Here is a 21,949-nt window from a genome sequence, read left to right on the forward strand (position 1 = left end):
GGGTAACACTGGTATAGAGAGCAGGCGTTCCCCTGGTATTGAATTACCCCTCTGTACTGTTTAGGTAAAGATCATGCTTGGTTCTGTGAGGATATCACAGTGGATTTCCCTTTGTGGACATTAATTTAAAGGGGAGCTCTGGTATTATTATTATAAATTTTTTTAAAGCTTATACCAGGGGATCAGGGTGTTAAAGGGTACCTTACATCAAAAAAGACTTTTGATATATTGTAGATTAATGTATGCAGAATAACTTTCCAATAGCATGTTATTAAAAAAAATATGCTTCTTTCTATTTAATTTTCCACTTAGAAAAAATGACCACTAGGGGTCTCCCTACCAGTCATTTTTCATAGATTTCAGACTCATGCAGGAGTCCTAAATCTCAGACTGCAGCCGGGACACAGACAAGCACAGCACTGCTCCCTGGCAGTGAGCAGTGGTGAGTTTCTGTGTTCCGGCTGCAGTCTGAGATTTAGGACTCCTGCATGAGTCTGAAATCTATGAAAGAGGACTGGTAGGGAGACCCCTAGTGGTCATTTTTTCAAAGTGGAAAATTAAATAGAAAGAAGCATATTTTTTAATAACATGCTATTGGAAAGTTATTCTGCATACATTAATCTATAATATATCAAAAGTTTTTTTGATGAAAGGTACCTTTAATAACAAAAACTGCAGCCGCCCTGGTGCCAAGTGCTGTAAAGATGTCCCACACACTCAGCGCAGGATACCAATTCCAATAAGAGAAGAATATTGTTGGAAAAGAGAACAACATATATGTGAACACCGCCAGTGATCCTGATAAGGACAACTCCAGCTGTGCCCGGGCAATGTCCTTGATGCTGCTGATAGTTGTGCAGGAACCCCATGTGACCAGCCATTGTTTTCTGGGGTAGGTGCAGGGGCACACAGGATAATGCAGGCCACATCTACTACACAGCGCTCCTTAGAGGGGATTCATCTAAACCTGGGCAACAGCTCCACTCTTCCTCTGCACAGGTTTTGCTAAACTTCTCCTATGAGTTCTCTGGGTGCCTAATGTAGTACTTGGTCACTCCTGTCCTGTCGATCAGGGGTTCTTAACCGGTGGTACGCGTGGTACATTGCGGGGAATGACCATGGCAGCTCTCATTAAAGTCTCGCGGCCGCAGCTCTGGCTGCGGCTACTTTACTGGTTGCTGGGGAGACGTGCAATGTCCCGCGGAGGTGCAGCACAGCGCAGGAGGACATCACCCTTCTGTGCGGCGCCGAACGGGATTCTGGGAGCGGTACCCGAACAAGCCAGGTAATATAAAAACCAAGTGTATGGGAGGAAGGGTGGGATGTTATATAACATGCAAGTCTATGGCAGGGGGCGTAACGTCCATCACGCCCGGGTGTGGTCGTGATGTCACGAGCCTCCGGTGCTGTACCCAATGCTCCAAACGAATGCCGGGTGCAGCTGGGAAATCTCAGGAATCACCAGCGGCGAGACCCCCGCGATCAGACATCTTATCCTCTAGCCTATGGAGGGGGGGTTAAGATGTCTAGGGGTGGAGTACCCTTTTAAGAGCGCACTTAGCGGGGAAGAGAAGAGCACTGGAAAACAGTTCTGCTGGCTGCTCTCTGCCAAGTTTTCGTCAAGATTGTAGAAAATTCAGCTGGCGGTCAGTGCCCTCCTCCTCACCGCTATGTGCATTTTCTGCACGATGGAAGATGCTAATAGGAGAGAGGCTGTGTGCCACCGCTCAGCAAGTTGGCAACAATGTCCCAGTTTTCTACGATCTCACCGAAAACTTTAGAACACTTACCTGACTTATGAATATGAAATATGAAACTTATCCCCCATCCTAAGGATAGGTGATACGTTTTAAATCGCCAGGGGTTTGACAGCTGCCCAACCCCCCTGCACAATCTCCTGTACAGGGCCCTCGGCTCTTATATCACATATAGACCACCGCATGACGTGCACAGCCAACACTCCTACTCCCATAGGCTTGCATTGAGGGGGAGGGGCATAATGTCACACGGGGGCGGAGTCGCGACGTCTCGATAATCCATCCCAGTGGTCAGGAGGCAAAAGACTGAGAACCTCCAGCGCTTCCGCCAGTACTTACAGGCGGGTGCTGCATGCTAGATTGCGGGGTCCCCAGCGGAGGGACCCCTGCGATCAGACATCTTATCCCCTATCCTTTGGATAGGGGATAAGATGTCTTGGGGGCGGAGTACCCCTTTAACGACGTAGGACGTATATTTACGTCCTGTGCCGGCTCCCGCGATATGAAGCGGGGTCGCGCTGCGCGGCGCCCGCGGCTAATACCACACATCGCCGATCACGGCGATGTGCGGTATTAACCCTTTAGAGGCGGCGGTCAAAGCTGACCACCGCTTCTAAAGCGAAAGTGAAAGTATCCCGGCTAGTCAGTCAGGCTGTTCGGGACCGTCGCGGTGAAATCGCAGCATCCCGAACAGCTGACAGGACACCGGGAGGGCCCTTACCTGCCTCCTCGGTGTCCGATCGACGAATGACTGCTCCGTGCCTGAGATCCAGGCAGGAGCAGTCAAGCGCTGATAACACTGATCACAGGCGTGTTAATACACACCTGTGATCAGGATGAGAGATCAGTGTGTGCAGTGTTATAGGTCCCTATGGGAACTATAACACTGCAAAAAAAAAGAAAAAAAAGTGTTAATAAAGGTCATTTAACCCCTTCCCTAATAAAAGTTTGAATCACCCCCCTTTTCCCATAAAAAAATAAAAGTGTAAAAAAAAAAATAAACATATGTGGTATCGCCGCGTGCGTAAATGTCCGAATTATAAAAATATATCATTAGGTAAACCGCACGGTCAATGGCGTACGCGCAAAAAAATTCAAAAGTCCAAAAAAGCTTATTTTGGTCACTTTTTATACCATTAAAAAATGAATAAAAAGTGATCAAAAAGTCTGATCAAAACAAAAATCATAACGATAAAAACTTCAGATCACGGCGCAAAAAATGAGCCCTCATACCGCCCTGTACGGGGAAAAATAAAAAAGTTATAGGGGTCAGAAGATGACATTTTTAAATGTATACATTTTCCTGCATGTACTTATAATTTTTCCAGAAGTACGACAAAATCAAACCTATATAAGTAGGGTATCATTTTAACCGTATGGACCTACAGAATAATGATAAGGTGTAATTTGTACCGAAATATGCACTGCGTAGAAACGAAAGCCCCCAAAAGTTACAAAATGGCGTTTTTTTTTCGATTTTGTCGCACAATTATATATTTTTTTCTGTTTCGTCGTGAATTTTTGGGTAAAATGACTAATGTCACTGCAAAGTAGAATTGGTGACGCAAAAAATAAGCCATAATATGGATTTTTAGGTGGAAAATTGAAAGGGTTATGATTTTTAAAATGTAAGGAGGAAAAAACGAAAATGCAAAAACCCTGAGTCCTTAAGGGGTTAAGGACACAGACATTTTTTTTTATTAAAATATTATTTTAAATAAAAATATTTTTGGTAAATTTTCGTCGATACTTGCATTATTTCTTGGTGGAAAATTCCAAGATTTAATGAAAATTTAGCATTTTTCTAACTTTGAAGCTCTCTGCCCGTGAGAAAAATGGATATTCCAAATAAATTATATATTGATTCACATATACAATATGTCTACTTTTATATCTGCATCGTAAAGTGGACACAGGGCTTCCAAGTTCAGCAGCAATATATGACCCCATTATAGAAACTGCATCCCTCAAAGTATTCAAAATGACATTCAGAAAGTTTGTTAACCCTTTAGGTGTTTCACAGGCATAGCAGCAAAGTGAAGGAGAAAATTCAAAATCTTAATTATTATTATTATTATTTTTTTTTTTTACACTCTCATGTTCTTGTAGACCCATTTTTCCATGTTTACGAGGGGTAAAAGGAGATAAAGGCCCACACAATTTGTAACCCAATATCTCTTGAGTAAGGAAATACCTAATATGCAGAACATGCCAGCGCTATGCTATGAGTGCTCAGAGTGCGCTGTCTCCTAAATGGCAATGCATTTCTGTGTGGACTCCGCAGAAAGAATTGACATGTCTATGCTTACTGCGGACTCCGGAAACATCTGCAGCAGAAATTCTGCCTTGTGCACAAGAAAGCATCTGGGTACTGCGCCGCAAAAGTTAGTTTGAGCTGCCATCACTGTCTTCACTGAAAAAAAAAAAAAAAAGTCCATTCCAGTGAGGACTCTGGGTCAATTTGAATTACAGGGCGGCCAACAAACCTAGAGATCAGTGGCTCATATAGGTGACCTATATGGGGGGGGGGAACAGGGGGAATTGTATGGGGGACCTCTACTGTTGTTGCCCTGCTGTGCCACCTTCTGGGGGGCTCATCATCACTGGATGATGATGGGGAGGAGAAATAAATGTGGGGTCTTTCTCCTCTGCCTCATTGGCGGTCTCGGTGTTGGAGGCAAGCGCATGGCATATGCCTCTTCTGCAGAAAATCCTTTGGGGTATTTATAATTCATATGGGGGGGGGGGGGTTGTACGTGTGTAAATTTAGTGTTTTCACTTTATTTCCGTGTGTTCACTTCCAGGCAGTGGAAGAGAGAGGTGGTGTCTGCTAACTATAAGAGCACGTATACTAGACTATTGTCTGAGCTAGTGATTGTGTGTCTGTATGCAAGAATGTGAAGTATACAAGTGAGTGTAAGTATGAAAGTGAGAGGGACTTAAAATTAAGGGACTTTAAATTCAGGGAGTTTAATTGAAATATTTGATTTGTTTTTACTGTATATTTTTGCAATCCCCAAATCTAGTAGGGCCTCCATGTTGGAAAAGGCAGTTCAGTGTACATCTTGCACAATGTATGCAATCCTTGAACAGCAGTTTGAGGGTGCATATTGCTGTGCAGCATGTGTGCGAGTTGTTCATTGAAGCCCAGATCCTGGATCTAGAGGAGCAACTGGCAACACTGAGATGTATTGACAACTTGGAGAGGAGTCTCCTGCTCACTGAGCAAGTACTCTATGGGGTAGAGGTGGGGGAGGATAGTGGGATGGAGGTGCGGGACAGTCAGACAGCTAGCTGGGTTTCAGTTAGAAAACGGGGTAGAGTGAAAAGTGTCAGGGAGGCTAGGCCTGATCTGGCACAACCCAACAAGTTTGCCCGGTTGGCAGATGAGGGGGATGCCATTTCAGAGCCAGCAGTACTGCAGCAGGACTCTGTCTCTGACCGCCAGGGGGGCTGTCTCCTGCAGTAATGAGGGAGGGAGGAGTGGAGGGCAGACCAGACAGGTACTGGTAGTGGGGGACTCAATTATTAGGGGGACAGACAGGGCGATCTGTCACAAAGACCGGAATCGCCGAACAGTGTGTCTTCCTGGTGCTGGAGTTCGGCACATCGCGGATCGGGTGGACAGGTTGCTGGGTGGGGCTGGAGAGGACCCAGCAGTCATGGTACATATTGGCACCAATGACAAAGTAAGAGGTAGGTGGAGTGTCCTTAAAAATGATTTCAGGGACTTAGGCCCCAAGCTTAAGGCAAGAACCTCCAAGGTAATATTTTCTGAAATATTACCTGTACCACGAGCCGCACCAGAGAGGCAGCGGGAGATCAGGGAGGTAAACAAGTGGCTCAGAAGCTGGTGTAGGAAGGAGGGGTTTGGGTTCATGGAGAACTGGGACGACTTCGCTGTCGGATACCGGCTCTACTGTAGGAACGGGCTGCACTTCAATGGGGAGGGTGCAGCTGTACTTGGGGAGAAGATGGCTAGAAGGGTGGAGGAGTGTTTAAACTAAGGACTAATGTACCTGGGGGTGGAGCAGAGGGAGGGGTTAAAATAGTTAATAGGGATAGGCTTCATAGCAAGAAAAAAAACATACACCATTGACTTGTTTGATGACTAATGCCAGAAGTCTGACCAATAAAACAGATGAACTGGAGTTGATAATGTCTGAGGAGGATTATGATATAGTGGGAATAACAGAGGCTTGGTTGGACGATAGCTATGACTGGGCGGTCAACATACAGGGTTATAGTCTATTCAGGAAGGATCGGACAAAATGGAAAGGGGGAGGAGTCTGTCTTTATGTAAAGTCCAGTCTGAAGGCCGCCCTGCGGGAGGATATATGGGAGGCTAATGATAACGTGGAGTCATTATGGGTAGAAATATATGGAGATAAGAATAAATAAATCCTGATAGGGGTTTGCTATAAGCCACCAAACATAATGGAAGAGGCAGAAGATCAATTACTGAGGCAAATAAACAAGGCAGCAAATCAGAATGATGTGATAATAATGGGGGACTTCTACTATCCTGATATAAACTGGGACTCTAAATAGACAAATCACCAGGTCCAGATGTCATTCACCCCTCGTGTTCTAAAGGAATTAAGTAATGTAATAGACAGACCCCTATTTTTAATATTCAAGGACTCTATAGTAACAGGGACTGTTCCCCAGGACTGGCGCATAGCAAATGTGGTGCCAATATTTAAAAAGGGGTCAAAAGGTGACCCCGGGAATTATAGACCTGTTAGTTTAACCTCCGTTGTATGTAAATTGTTTGAGGGTTTTCTAAGGGATGCAATTCTGGAATATCTTGATAAAAATAAACGTATGACCCCATATCAGCATGGTTTTCTGAGGGATCGGTCCTGTCAAACTAACCTGATCAGCTTTTATGAGGAGGTGAGCTCCAGACTGGACCAGGGGCAATCACTGGATCTCGTATATCTGGATTTTTCCAAAGCATTTGATACATTGCCACATAAAAGGTTGGTGCATAAAATGAGAAGGATGGGGCTGGGGGAAATGTGTGCAAATGGGTAAGTAACTGGCTCAGTGATAGGAAACAGAGGGTGGTTATTAATGATACTTATTCTGATTGGGTGACTGTCAGGGCTCAAGTCCTGCAGGAACGTGTGGGAACTGAGTTCCTGCACTTTTTTTCACAGCAGGAACACTGTTCCCATTAGCGGGAGTCCTGCAGGACCAGACCTTGGGTGGAAGAGTTCCCACACATTTTTTCTTGGAACTTGACCCCTGGTGACTGTTACTAGTGGGGTACCACAGGGGTCAGCCTTGGGTCCTGTTCTATTTAATATATTTATTAATGACCTTGTAGAGGGGTTGAATAGTAAAGTAGCAATCTTTGCAGATGATACTAAATTCTGTAAAGTGGTATACACAATAGAGGACAGAGCACTGTTACAAATGGATCTGGATAGGTTGGAGGTTTGGGCTGGGAAGTGGCAGATGAGGTTCAACACTGATAAATGTAAGGTAATGCACCTGGGAAGGAAACATCCAGGCTGGGATTATGTATTAAATGGGAGAACACTTGGGACGACTGATGTAGAAAAGGACTTGGGAGTCTTAGTTAACAGTAAATTTAGCTGTAGTGACCAGTGTCAGGCAGCTGCTGCCAAGGCTAATAAAATCATGGGGTGCATCAATAGGGGCAAAGATGCCCACGACAAGGAAATAATTCTACCGCTGTACAAATCCCTAGTCAGACCACACATAGAATACTGTGCACAGTACTGGGCACCAGTGTACAAGAAAGATATAGTGGAGCTGGAGAGGGTTCAAAGACGGGTAACCAGAGTAATACGGGAATAAGAGGACTACAGTACCCAGAAAGATTATCAGAATTAGGGTTATTTAGTTTAGAAAAATGAAGGCTTAGGGGAGACCTAATAACTATGTATAAATATATCAGGGGACCGTACAGAGATCTCTCCCATGACCTATTTATACCCAGGACTATATCTATAACAAGGGGGCATCCTCTACGTCTAGAGGAAAGAAGGTTTCTACACCAGCACAGACGGGGGTTTTTTACTGTAAGAGCAGTGAGACTATGGAATTCTCTGCCTGAGGAGGTGGTCATGGTGAACTCTGTAAAAGAATTTAAAAGGGGTCTGGATGCATTTTTGGAGAGTAATAACATTGCTGGTTATGTATACTAGATTTATAGGGACGTTGATCCAAGGATTTATTCTGACTGCCATATTTGGAGTCAGGAAGGAATTTTTACCTCTACTATGAGTTTTTTTTTTTTTTGCCTTCCTCTGGATCAACTCAGTAGGGACTCATTAGGGTTATAGGTTAAACTTGATGGGCTCTGGTCTTCTTTTTCAACCTTATGAACTATATTACTATGTGTAGTGTAGGGATTTTTACGTTTACTGTAGGCTTTTTTGTGGTGCAGGTTTTGTTTTTTTGCACTTTTTGGGGGGCGTTTGTGGTCCATGCCACCAGCAACTGTTCTGCGCTGTGTGGCCCGACCATACCCCGTGTGCAGACCGCGCTGATTGCTGATCAGTGAATTGTTACTGATCAGCCCTTTTTTTGGGTGCAGGTTTTTTTTTTTTTTTTTTTTTTTTTTTGTGTGGGTCTTTGTGGTCCATGCCACCAGCGTTTCTTCTGCTCTCTGGCCGGAGCACAAACTCCCTAAAAAAAAAAAAAAAGAGCCCCCTCCAAAAAACCTGTGCCTCAAAGTGCTAATCAGTAATAAGTCACTGATCTACTATCAGCACAGTCTGCACACTGGGTACGATTGGGCCACACTGTGCAGAAAAGTCACTGGTGGCACGGACCACATACGCCCCCAAAAAGTACAGAAAGAAAAAAAAACCTGCACCCCATAAAAAGCTTGGGGCAGGCAGCAGACCAGTGGCCGCCAAAGTGTGGCCCTCTAGATGTTGCCGTTGGCTGTCTGGGCATGCTGGGAGTTGTAGTTTTGCAACATCTGGAGGACCGCAGTTTTGAGACCACTGCGTAGTGGTCTCCAAACTGGTCCTCCAGATGTTGCAAAACTAGAACTCTCAGCGTATCCAGTCAGACAATGGGTGACTGGGCATGCTGGAAGTTGTAGTTTTCCAACATATGGATGGCCACAGTTTAGAGACCCCTACACAGTTGTAGTTTTGCACCTGACGGAGGGAGAGCACATACCCGCTGCATTGCCAACGCCTGACCTCCGCACATCCGCTGCTCCCGACGTTCCTACGAGCACACCTGAGAACCCGCCGCACCTCCACACTCGATCGCTGACCCGAATTAATCAGATGGGGTCCCGGAGTGAAGTGGTTTCCCGCCGGACACACCAGGACTTCAGCTGATTAACCCGCGCAGCTGCGCAGGATTACGTAGCATCGTGTATATTTACGGCGGTATGCGCAAAGGTATTGCCTCATGCGCTGTGTGTATATATACAGAGTATTCTGCGGGAAGGAGTTAAAGAGGTATTCCAGTGAAAAAAAATATCAACTGGCTCCAGAAAGTTAAACAGATTTGTAAATTAATTCTATTAAAAAAAGCTTAATCCTACTAGTACTTATCAGCTGCTGAAGTTGAGTTGTGGTTTTCAGTCTGAGCACAATGCTCTCTGCTGACACATCAGTCTGTCTCAGGAACTGTCCAGAGTAGGAGCAAATCCCCATACCAAACCTCTCCTGCTCTGGACAGTTCCTGAGACAGACAGACAGACAGGTGTCGGCAGAGAGCACTGTTGTCAGACAGAAAAGAACAACCCAACTTCAGCAGCTGATAAGTACTGGTAGGATTAAGATTTTTTTTTTAACCCCTTAAGGACCAAGAACGTATGAGTACGTCCCACGGTGACCCCGCATCATATCACGGCGGGCCCGGTGTCATAGTGAAGCCGGAACCCGCCTCTAATAGCGTGCAGCACTGATCGCGGTGCCGCGCGCTATTAACCCTTTAGCTGCGTGCTCAAAGTTGAGCCACGCGGCTAAAAGTGAAAGTAAAAGTGCCCGGCTAGCTCAGGGAGCTGTTCGGGATCGCCGCGGTATAATTGCGGCATCCTGAACAGCTGTACTACAGGAGGAAGGTCTCTTACCTTCTTTCCTGCAGTCCGATCGCCGATTGAATGCTTCAAGCCTGAGATCCAGGCTTGAGCAATCAATCCCCAAAAACACTGATCATTGCATCTCTATGGAGATGCATTGAACAGTGTTAAAGATCAGTAAATGCAATGTTATAGCCCCCTATGGGAGCTATAATATTGCAAAAGAAAAGTGTAAAAAAATCATTAACCCTTTGAATTATCCCTTCCCCTAATAAAAGTTTGAATCACCCGGCATTTCCAATAATAAAAAAAAAAAGTGTAAATAAAAACAAAAATAAACATATGTGGTATCGCCGCGTGCGGAAATGTCCGAATTAAAAAAATATGCCACTAATTAAACCGCACGGTCAATGGCCTACGCGCAAAAAAATTCCAAAGTCCAAAATAGCGTATTTTTGGTCACTTTTTATATCATGAAAAGATGAATAAAAAGCGATCAAAAAGTCAGATCAATGCAAAAATGGTACCGACAAAAACTGCAGACCACGGTGCAAAAAATGAACCCTGATGGCGCCCTGAACACGGAAAAATAAAAAAAGTCATAGGGGTCAGAAGATGACTATTTTAAACGTATAAATGTTCCTGCATGTAGTTAGGATTTTTTTTCTGAAGTAATACAAAATCAAACCTATACAAGTAGGGTATCATTTTAACCGTATGGACCTACAGACTAAAGATAAGGTGTCATTTTTACCGAAAAATGTACTACGTAGAAACGGAAGCCTCCAAAAGTTACAAAATGGCTGTATTTTTTCAATTTTGTCGCACAATGATTTTTTTTCCCGTTTCGCCGTAGATATTTGGGTAAAATTACTGATATCATTACAAAGTAGAATTGGTGGCGCAAAAAATAAGCCATAATACAGATTTTTAGGTGCAAAATTTAAAGAGTTATGATTTTTTAAAAGGTAAGGAGGAAAAAACTAGAGCGCAAAAACGGAAAAACGCCCGGTCCTTAAGGGGTTAAATAGAAGTAATTTACAAATCTGTTCAACTTTCTGGAGCCAGTTGATATGAATTTTTTTTTTTCTACTGGAATACCCCTCTAAATGGAGAAAACATAGTGAACTGGGAATGTGAACATTTGATCAAGCAGAAGTTCCTTGGCTGGCCGCTTCCTTAGCCCACTTCAGGGTGCCTCTAGCTGTTGGTAAACTACAACTCCCATCCTGGGAGTCGTAGTTTAGGAATAGAGTGCCTCCAATTGTTGCTTAACTACTACACTCATGATGGGAATTGGGGGTTAGCACTAGCTATTAATAAGACTAACGCTAAGCCCAGACTTAGTAGTAATGGATTCCATCTATAAGACAGCTTCCACTACTAAGCCTGTAAAGTAAATAAAAAAATTAAAAAAACACACACATTTAAAAAACCTTTATTCCAAAAACACTCCCCCCCCAAGCCCTCATTAACCATTTTAATAATATTAAACAAAAATAACGCAGGTTAACAACGTAGTCCTCTGCATACACGGATCTGAAATAATAAGAAAAAAGTGATTTTTTTTGCTTATGTAAGCCAAATTTATCAACCCCCTGTGATAGTATGATAAATTTGTTACACATAAGTGAAACTAAAGCGCAAAACAAATGACTTCAGAACTCTATTCCCTAAGCAACAATGATAAATGTCTTCCCATGAGTTTTGTTTGCAAATGTTTCTCTGGCTGGAATTGAGGTCCTTTTATGAAAAGTAGTGCAAGAGGAAAGCAGAGCATTTCACAATAGAAACCGTGCTGGTTCCGATCCCCAGATCTACTCGCTTTTTAATAGTGGTTTTCTGCTGACACCGGTTTATTTAAGATAATATAGAGTGGACAAGTAAACCTTAGATCATCGCACACCTGGCTCCATGTATATATTAGGTACAAGGCATATAAAATAGTCCTAATACAATTCAGGACAAACTAGTAGGTCAGTGTGTTATCTTACAGGTCTGGGTTTCATAGCTTTCTATATATTCCTGTTTTGTTTTTTTGTTTTAGAGCTCTGGCCCTCAAGGTTCCTTAAGAGTTGACGTGAAGCCATGGCGGACAATCACTCCATAACATCAGATAACATGAAGTCTAATCTTAATTTCCGTACAAGCTGCCGGATGATCATAAATCTGCTGAGAGACAAAGATGCTTCAGTTAGTTTCTCTCCGGAGCAGCCATTGACACCAGTCACTGACCTCACCATGGGCTTTAGTAACCTCAGTACTTTCAGTGGGTAAGTAGTTCTCAAGGGGACCTACACTTACATCTAAGAGATTATGAGACAAATCTTGGCAATGTATAGGAACTGTTAAAGCATTACAGAATATGCGTCCGTAAAAGGGGTACTCTGCTGCACAGAGTTTGGAACAAACTGTTCCAAACGCTGGAACCGGTGCCGGGAGCTTGTGACTTCATAGCCCCGCCCCCTCATGATGTCATGCCTGCCCCCTCAATGCAAGTCGATGGGAGGGGGCGTGACGGCCGTCACGCCCCCTCCCATCGACTTGCATTGAGGGGGCGGAACGTGACATCATGAGGGGGCGGGGCTATGACATCACGAGCTGCCGCCTCCAGCGTTCGGAACAGTTTGTTCTAAACACTGAGCAACGGAGTACCCCTTTTAAGGAGGACCTGTGGCCAGCCCCCTAAAAAAAATTAGATTGTATAATCATTCGGTACTAGAAATGAGCGAACTTACAGTAAATTCGATTCTTCACGAACTTCTCGGCTCGGCAGTTGATGACTTAGCCTGCATAAATTAGTTCAGCCTTCAGGTGCTCCCGTGGGCTGGAAAAGGTGGATACAGTCCTAGGAGACTCTTTCCTAGGACTGTATCCACCTTTTCCAGCCCACCGGAGCACCTGAAGGCTAAACTAATTTATGCAGGATAAGTCATCAACTGCCGAGCCGAGAAGTTCGTGACGAATCGAATTTACTGTAAGTTCGCTCATCTCTATTAGGTACCTTAGACCTGATTACACCTTTTTTTTTCGTTTTCCTGATTCGCCCTTCTGTTCCTGTGTTATGAGGGTTTATAGTTTGATGATTCAGGAAACCAGTCGTATGGGCGTAAGGGTATATTCAGTCAGCATAAGGGTATATTCACACAACGGAATGTCCGGGCAGAATTTAGCTGGAAATTCTGCTGGAATTTACTGCCCATTACTTTCAAGTGGATTTTACTGTCTGATCCAGACAGCGGAATTTCCGCCAAGGACATTCCGCCACAGAAATTCCACAGTTGCGTATTTGCTCCTGCATCATATTGAAGTAGCAGCAACATATGGCATGTGTGACCCTACCGTGATTTTAAATAATTTATTTTTTATTTATTTTTTTTCTTCTAAACTTAAGATTGACTCTGAATCGAAATATGCTTTTTCTTTCAGTGAAACCCCTAAACGTTGCTTAAATTTGTCCGACGTAAGTGGGGATGAAGTTGGCTTGCAACATTTTGTCTCACCTGTTAAAATGCCAAAAGGTAAGATTTATAATACATCAGTTTTTTTTTTATTTTTTATTTTTTGGGGGGGGCTTTTTTTTTCTTGCGTTTTTATTCATCCAGAAAAAAAAGTGGAAACTTGGCCTTATTGATTTTGATCCTTTGCAAGTTGTAGTGTAGTTTATGTTAAGGTTATAAAAAAACAAGGGGAGATTTATCAGAACCTGTGTGAAGGAAAAGTGGTGCAGTTGCTCAAAGCAACCTATCAGATCGCTTCTTTAATTATACAAAAAGTCCTCTGAGTATATGCTATGTGTGACGCTACCCTATTGGTACATTCTCCTGAGCGGATTTTGGTGCATATTTTTCTGCTTATTTTCTACTGCTTTTTTCTGCTGCTTATATTTGTGCTGGTAAATCAATGATAAAATAAGCAGCTTAAAATCAGCATCAGAAAAAAAGCTGCATATCGGCTGCAGAAAATACGCAGTAAATTCTATAGGTGTGAACGTATCCTTGGGGCTCGTTCACACAAATTCGGTGTGTTTCCTGTTGTGTGTTTTGAAAGGGGACGGCCTGAAAATTTGCTGTGGAAATCCCGCCCGCTTTTAAACTCTCAGTGAAAAACACGCTGCAAGTTTGAGCGGTAATACTCTCATGTGAAGGCACCCTTAATTCACATGCTCAGGATCTGCTGCAGATTTGAAGTTGTAAAATCTGCAACTGCAATTGCGAATCTGCTGTGCAAATGCACCTTTACTATTGGGTATCTTGACTTCCCCTTTGGAGTCAGTTCAAAAAATCTGCACTAAATCCTCAGGGTTTTTACAGTGTGTAGATGAGATTTCTACAGATCTAACTTGGCTTCTTCTATTCTGAGGCTGCATGAAACCTGTAGTAGAGTAGTGTATTTACCCTGTGTCAAAATGGCTTATGTGTTTTTATTTTATGAAACATTTCTGAACAAGGTAAAATCCATTTCCTGTTAGGCTAAATACATAGTCAAGATTAGCCAAGAACTAAAGCATTATTTACCTTCCCCCTAAAAAAAACTTCTTTAACCCCTAAGGACACAGCCCATTTTCACCTCTAGGACGCAGCCCTTTTTTTGCACATCTGACCACTGTCACTTTAAACATTAATAACTCTGGAATGCTTTTACTTATCAATCTGATTCCGAGATTGTTTTTTCGTGACATATTCTACTTTAACATAGTGGTAAATTTTTGTGGAAACTTGCATCCTTTCTTGGTGAAAAATCCCCAAATTTGATGAAAAAATTGAAAATTTAGCATTTTTCTAACTTTGAAGCTCTCTGCTTGTAAGGAAAATGGATATTCCAAATATTTTTTTTTGGGATTCACATATACAATATGTCTACTTTATGTTTGCATCATAAAATTTATGAGTTTTTACTTTTGGAAGACACCAGAGGGCTTCAAAGTTCAGCAGCAATTTTATAATTTTTCACAACATTTTCAAACTCGCTATTTTTCATGAACCAGTTCAGGTTTGAAGTGGATTTGAAGGGTCTTCATATTAGAAATACCCCATAAATGACCCCATTACAAAAACTGCACCCCCCAAAGTATTCAAAATGACATTCAGTAAGTGTTTTAACCCTTTAGGTGTTTCACAGGAAAAGCAGCAAAGTGAAGGAGAAAATTCAAAATCTTCATTTTTTACACTTGCATGTGCTTGTAGACCCAATTTTTTTATTTTTACAAGGGGTAAAAGGATAAAATTTATACTTGAGTTTGTAGCCCAATTTCTCTCGAGTAAGCACATACCTCATATGTCTATGTAAATTGTTCGGCGGGCGCAGTAGAGGGCTCAGAAGCGAAGGAGCGTTTTTCTGAAATGGTTTTTGGGGGGCATGTTGCATTTAGGAAGCCCCTATGGTGCCATAACAGCAAAAAAAAAAAAAACACATGGCATACCATTTTGGAAACTAGACCCCTTGGGGAACGTAACAAGGAATTAAGTGAGCCTTAATACCCCACAGGTGTTTCATGACTTTTGCATATGTAAAAAAAAAAAAAAAAAAAAAAAAAAAAAATTTCACTAAAATGTGTTTCCCCCCAAATTTCACATTTTTGCAAGGGTTAATAGCAGAAATACCCCCCCAAAATTTGTAACCCCATCTCTTGAGTATGGAGGTACCCCATAAGTTGACCTGAAGTGCACTACGGGCGAACTACAATGCTCAGAAGAGGAGTCATATTTGGCTTTTTGAGAGCAAATTTTGCTCGGGGGGCATGTCTCATTTAGGAAGCCCCTATGGTGCCAGGACAGCAAAAAAAAAAAAAACACTTGGCATACCATTTTGGAAACTAGACCCCTTGAGGAACGTAACAAGGGATTAGGTGAACCTTAATACCCCACAGGTGTTTCACGACTTTTGCATATGTAAAAGAAAAGTGTTTTTTGTTTTTTTACCAAAAATGCTTGGTTTAGCAAAAATTTTACATTTTTAAAAAAGATAATAGCAGAAAATACCCCCCTAAATTTGAAGCCCAATTTCTCCCGATTCAGAAAACACCCAATATGGGGATGAAAAGTGCTCTGCTGGTGCACTACAGGTCTCAGAAGAGAAGGAGTCACATTTGGCTTTTTGGAAGCAAATTTTGCTCTGGGGGCATGTCGCATTTAGTAAGCCCCTATGGTGCCAGAACAGCAAAAAAAAAACACATGGCATACCATTTTGGAAACTAGACCCCTTGGGGAATGTAACAAGGGGTAAAGTGAACCTTAATACCACACAGGTGTTTTACGACTTTTGCATATGTAAAAAAAAATTTTTTTTTTTTACACTAAAATGCTTGTTTTACCCCAAATTTTGCATTTTTACAAGGGATAATAGCAGAAAATACCCCCCAAAATTTGTAACCCCATCTCTTCTGAGTATGGAAATACCCCATAAGTGGACGTGAAGTGCACTGGGGACGAACTACAATGCTCAGAAGAGAAGGAGCATCATTGAGCTTTTGGAGAGAGAATTTGGCCATGTGCATTTCCAAAGCCCCCCGTGGTGCCAGAACAGTAGACCCCCCCCCCCCCACATGTAACCCCATTTTTAAAACTACACCCCTCACGGAAGGTAATAAGGGGTGCAGGGAGAATTTACACCCCACTGGCATTTGACGGATCTTTGGAACAGTGGGCTGTGCAAATTAAAAATTTTATTTTTCATTTTCACAGACCCCTGTTTCAAAGATCTGTCAGACACCTGTGGGGTGTAAATGCTCACTGTACCCCTTATTAAATTCCGTGAGGGGTGTAGTTTCCAAAATGGGGTCACATGTGGGTATTTATTGTTTTGCACTTATGTCAGAACCGCTGTAAAATCAGCCACCCCTGTGCAAATCACCAATTTAGACCTCAAATTTATATGGTGCACTCTCCCTTCTGAGCCTTGTTGTGCGTCCCCAGAACACTTTGCGCCCACATATGGGGTATCTCCGTACTCCGTACAAATTTTGGAGGCTTTTTTTCTTTTACCGCTTGTGAAATTTTAAAGTATGGGGCAACACCAGTATGTTAGTGTACAAAAATGTTTTTTTTTACACGAACATGCTGGTGTAGACCCCAACTTTACCTTTTCATAAGGGGTAAAAGGAGAAAATACCCCCCAAAATTTGTTAGGCAATTTCTCCCGAGTACGGCGATACCCCATATGTGGCCCTATTCTGTTGCCTTGAAATACGACAGGGCTCCAAAGTGAGAGCGCCATGCACATCTGAGGCCTAAATTAGGGATTTGCATAGGGGTGGACATAGGGGTATTCTACACCAGTGATTCTCAAACAGGGTGCCTCCAGCTGTTGCTAAACTCCCAGCATGCTTGGACAGTCAATGGCTGTCCTGAAATGCTGGGAGTTTTTGTTTTGCAACAGCTGGAGGCTCCGTTTTGGAAACACTGCTGTAGGATACGTTTTTCATTTTTATTGGGGGGGAAGGGGGGGTGGTAGGGGGGGGGGGCAGTGTACGTGTGTATATGTAGTGTTTTACTCTTTATTTTATGGTAGTGTAGTGTAGTGTAGTGTAGTGTTTTTTAGGTTACATTCACACTGACAGCGGATTACACGGAGTCTCCCGCTAGGAGTTTGAGCTGCGGCTGCAGCTCAAACTTGAAGCAGGGAACTCACTGTAATCCGCCGCCAGTGTGAATGTAACCTGTACATTCACATGGGAGGGGGGGCAAAACTACAACTCCCAGCATGCACTGACAGAACGTGCATGCTGGGAGTTGTAGTTTTGCAACAGCTGGAGGCACACTGGTTGGAAAATACTGAGTTAGGTAATAGAACCTATTACCTAACTCGGTATTTCCCAACCAGTGTGCCTCCAGCTGTTGCAGAACTACAACTCTCAGCATGTACTGATTGCCAAAGGGAATGCTGGGAGATGTAGTTATGCAACAGCTGGAGGCACGCAAGTACAACTCTCAGCATGCCGAGACAGCCATTTGCTGTTCCTGAATGCTGGGAGTTGTAGTTTTGCAAGATTTAGAGGGGTTCAGGCTAGAGATCACTGACAGTGGTCTCTAAACTGTGGCCCTCCAGATGTTGCAAAACTACAAATCTCAGCATGCTAAGACAGCAAACTGCTGTCTGGGCATGCTGGGAGTTGTAGTTTTGTAACATCTGGAGGGCTACAGTTTAGAGACCACTGTCAGTGATCTCTAGCCTGAACCCCTCTAAATCTTGCAACACTACAACTCCCAGCATGCTAACACAGCAAACAGCTGTCAAGGCATGGTGGGAGTTGTAGTTTTGCAACATCTGGAGGGCCACAGTTTAGAGACCACTCTCTAAACTGTCGCCCTTCAGATGTTGCTAGGCAACAGACTCCCGGACACGCGGCGCCATACTCGCCTCCTCCACCGCCGCCATGATCACAGCCGCCGCCGGGTAAGTGACCGCCGCTGCCGCCGCCGCTACTACACGGTTCCCCCCGCTGTGCCTGGACACCGATGGGTGGGCATAGCGGGGGGGAACCGAACTTTAACCCCCCCCCCGCCCCCAGTCTGCTATTGGTCGGTCGCTCCGCCGATCAATAGCAGGGATAGGAGGGGTGGCAACCCTGCCACCTCACTCCTATCTCTTCAAGGGGGATCGGGGGTGTCTTGGACACCCCCCGATCCCCCCTTATTTTATCGCGGCGCCGCCGTTGATGGGCAGGGGGAGAGCACTCCCCCTGCAAACACCATAGATGCCGTGATCAGAACTGATCACGGCATCTATATGGGGTTAATGCTGCTGGGACCGGCGCGATCGCTGCGGTGGGACTCCGGCTGTGATTGACAGCTGAGTCCCACCCGCGATCTCCTGCGCTGCCCGCGGCAGAGCAGGAGATCGCTTGGACGTATGTATACGTCCATTTGCGCGAACGTGTAGTTCGCCTGGACGTATGCATACGTCCAATAGCGGGAAGGGGTTAAAAAGTACCTGTCGCCAAATAGACTGAGGTAGCTGAGAACAGTTTATGTTCCCTAACTACTCCTAACACCCCTCCTGCCGTTAAAAACAATTTCAGAGCTTTAAAAAGCTGTGTATCCTACCTTTCTCCTTGCTCACAGTGCAATTTCATCCCAATGCTGCAACAATGTGAGAGCAGAAGTTGTCCCCCAGCAAGCTTCAGTGATGTCATGCCTGCTGGGGGACAACTTCTGCCCTCACATTGTTGCAGCATTGAGATGAATAGAAGACCTCAAGCTCTGCATGTTTCTGTGCAGATTTCAGTGAGGCTCTCCTGCAGCTGTCAATCTGTGTTGCTATCAGTGTGGCTCTCCTGCAGCTTTCAGTTTGTGTGGCTTTCACTTTCTGTGCAGCTGTCAATCAAGCTCAGTGCAGAGAAACACTAAATGAGTTCAGACTCCTGCTTGGACTGGAGGAGACCAAACTCACTGTATTAATTGTGGCAGGGAACAGAACAGAGCAACCAAGTGGCGTTTTTTAATATTTTTTATTTTAAACCTATTTGTTGATCTTTTCACAAGGAACACTATATTAAATGTTTTTTTATTTGGTTACAGGTACACTTTTTTTATTTTTTTTATTTTATTTTTTTTTAATAAAGGGGTACTCCGGTGGAAAACTTTTTTTTTTTTTTTTTTTAAATCAACTTGTGCAAGAAAGTACACACATTTGTACATTTCTTCAATAAAAAAAAATCTTCATCTTTCCAGTCTTTTATCAGATGCTATATGCTCCACAGGAAGTTGAGTAGTTCTTTTCAGTCTGACCACAGTGCTCTCTGCTGACACCTCTATCCCGGTCAGGTACTGTCCAAAGCAGGAGAGGTTCGCTATGGAGATTTGCTCCTACTCTGGACAGTTCCTGACATGGACAGAGGTGGCAGCAGAGAGCACTGTTGTCAGACTGAAAAGAACTATACAACTTCCTCTGTAGCATACAGCAGCTAAGTACTGGAAAGATTAAAGGAAATCTGTCACCAGTGTCACCTGCACTAACCTGTTGGTACCGACAGGTAGTGCAGGTGACACTAGTGACAACGGTACTTACCTTGTCCCGTTCCGTGGCGGGGATGTCCTGTAATCCCTTCCTTTAGCTTTGCTCTGGGCTCTCGACTTGGAACACAGGCGGAGCTTACTGACGTTGCTGCTATCTTACAGAGAGACACAGCAGGGAGCGGCAGCGGTGCCTTCACAGAGCTCCGCCCAAGCCGCTGCTGCTCTCTGCTGGGTCTCGCTGTGAGAGAACAGCAGCGGTGACGTCAAGAAGCTTTGCCCGTGCCCCAAGCCGGGTGCCCGGAGCAAAGGTAATGGAAGAGATTACAGGAGATCCCCGCCACGGAACGGGACAAGGTAAGTACCGTTATCACTAGTGTCACCTGCACTACTTATCTGTACCGACAGGTTACTGCAGGTGACACTGGTGACAGATTTCCTTTTTAGATTTTTTAATAGAAGTAATTGACAAATCTGTTTTAACTTTCTGGCACCAGTTTATTTAAAAAAATTTGTTTTCCAACGGAGTAACCCTTTTAAGGTAGCAATAGGAATTTCCTGTAAGTGTTGAAGAGAAGGATTTGGTTTTGGTACTTTAACTATTGCTGAAGTTATAACCCAACCTTTTTTTCCATTTGTTGTATACAGATAAAGGAGACGTTACAAATTCCTTATGTATCCCGCAAATTGAATTGTAAGTAATAATGAAAATGTATCCTTTTTCTTTCTGGCATTTAGTATTTATTTCGCTCTGTCTTTTCTTCGTTGATTTCAGTAAATAATTATTTCTTGGCAATTATCAGTAGTTGGCTTCTCTCACCCCTCAGATCTGAAGGGAATAGTAGCCTACATTGCTTCACTGCGACAATTGCATAGTTTGCTACAATTGTACTTAGTAAAGGAACAAAAACAATGTAAGGGTCTATTCACAAGGCAGAATTTTCGCTTGGGGAATTCCACCTCAAATTAAAGGCCATAGACTTCTATGGGATTCCGCACTCCCATTCACACTTCTGAATTTCCGCAAGCGGAAATTCAGAAGTGTGAATGGGAGTGCGGAATCTCAAAAGTCTATGGGGTTTAATTTGAGGTGGAAATTCTGCCATGTAAATAGACCCTAACAGGTTGCAACTGTATAGTTACCCTTCTTAAAGGGACTATCCAGGAAAATATTTTTTTTTTTTTTTTTTTTTTTTTTATCAACTGGCTCCAGAAATGTAAACAGATTTGTAAATTATGTGCAACACAAAAAGAGAAACACAGCCGCACATCCACCATTTGTAATTTGATCTACTTGCTTCTCTGCATAATTTCAAAAATTAACAGGTTGTTAGCATACATTTTGATCAAAAAGTACAAGCCCACTCGCCACGTCAAGGCCACCTAGTCAGAGTGGGTCGCTAACCTGACACTGGTTGCACACCAGCATGAAACCTACCATGTGCTCACTGCCAGAGGGCTGGGAGATTGGTAGGAGGAAACCCTTATGCAGTTTCCTGCTAATAAAACTACTTACTTTTTGATCAAAATGTATACTAACAACCTGTTAGTTTTTCAAATTAGGCTGAGAAGCAAGTAGATCAAATTACAAATGGTGGATGTGCGGCTGTGTTTCTCTTTTTGTGTTGCACATTTGTAGTCTCTCCCTTCTTCCATGGCCAGCACTCCACTCCAGTTTCCTCCTACCATTCTCCCAGCCCACTGGCAGGGAACACATGGTACGTTTCATGCTGGTGTGGTTCTCTGTGGCGGCCATTGTTTCTGTGATGCTTTGTCTGTGGGGTGGAGTGGCCCGGAGCCAGGGGTTTGGTCGGGCAGTAGTGGGGCTGCCCGGCCACTGGGTCGCTCCCCCCGTTGGGCATGGGGTCTCGGAGGCAGTGGTCGCCGCCGGGCGCTACGCCAGTGTCCGGTTAGGGACCAACTCTAACGAGGTGGCCTTGACGTGGCAAGTGGGCTTGTACTTTTTGATCAAAATGTATGCTAACAACCTGTTAGTTTTTGAAATTATGCTGAGAAGCAAGTAGATCAAATTACAAATGGTGGATGTGTGGCTGTGTTTCTCTTTTTGTGTTGCAGATTTATAAATTACTTCTATTAAAAAAATCGTAATCCTTTTCAGTACTACAGTATGAGCTGCTGAAGTTGAGTTGTTCTTTTCTGTCTAAGTGCTCTCTGATGACACGTGTCTCGGGGACTGTCCAGAGTAGTAGAAG

General features: G+C 43.7%; 1 protein-coding gene across 2 annotated transcripts in view; it reads left to right on the forward strand.

Moving 5' to 3' along the window:
- Positions 1-21,949, forward strand: part of CDC25C (cell division cycle 25C) — a 49,617-nt gene that overhangs the window by 411 nt on the left and 27,257 nt on the right. For both annotated transcript variants that reach the window (XM_056574660.1, XM_056574661.1), the window contains exons 2-4: positions 11,831-12,056; positions 13,213-13,304; positions 20,385-20,430. In XM_056574660.1, the coding sequence (XP_056430635.1) occupies positions 11,872-12,056; positions 13,213-13,304; positions 20,385-20,430 (323 nt within the window). In that variant the 5' untranslated portion in view covers positions 11,831-11,871. The remainder of the gene's footprint in view (positions 1-11,830; positions 12,057-13,212; positions 13,305-20,384; positions 20,431-21,949) is intronic.

Source organism: Hyla sarda, chromosome 4 (assembly GCF_029499605.1).
Source record: "Hyla sarda isolate aHylSar1 chromosome 4, aHylSar1.hap1, whole genome shotgun sequence".
In the NCBI taxonomy this organism is placed as follows: domain Eukaryota; kingdom Metazoa; phylum Chordata; class Amphibia; order Anura; family Hylidae; genus Hyla; species Hyla sarda.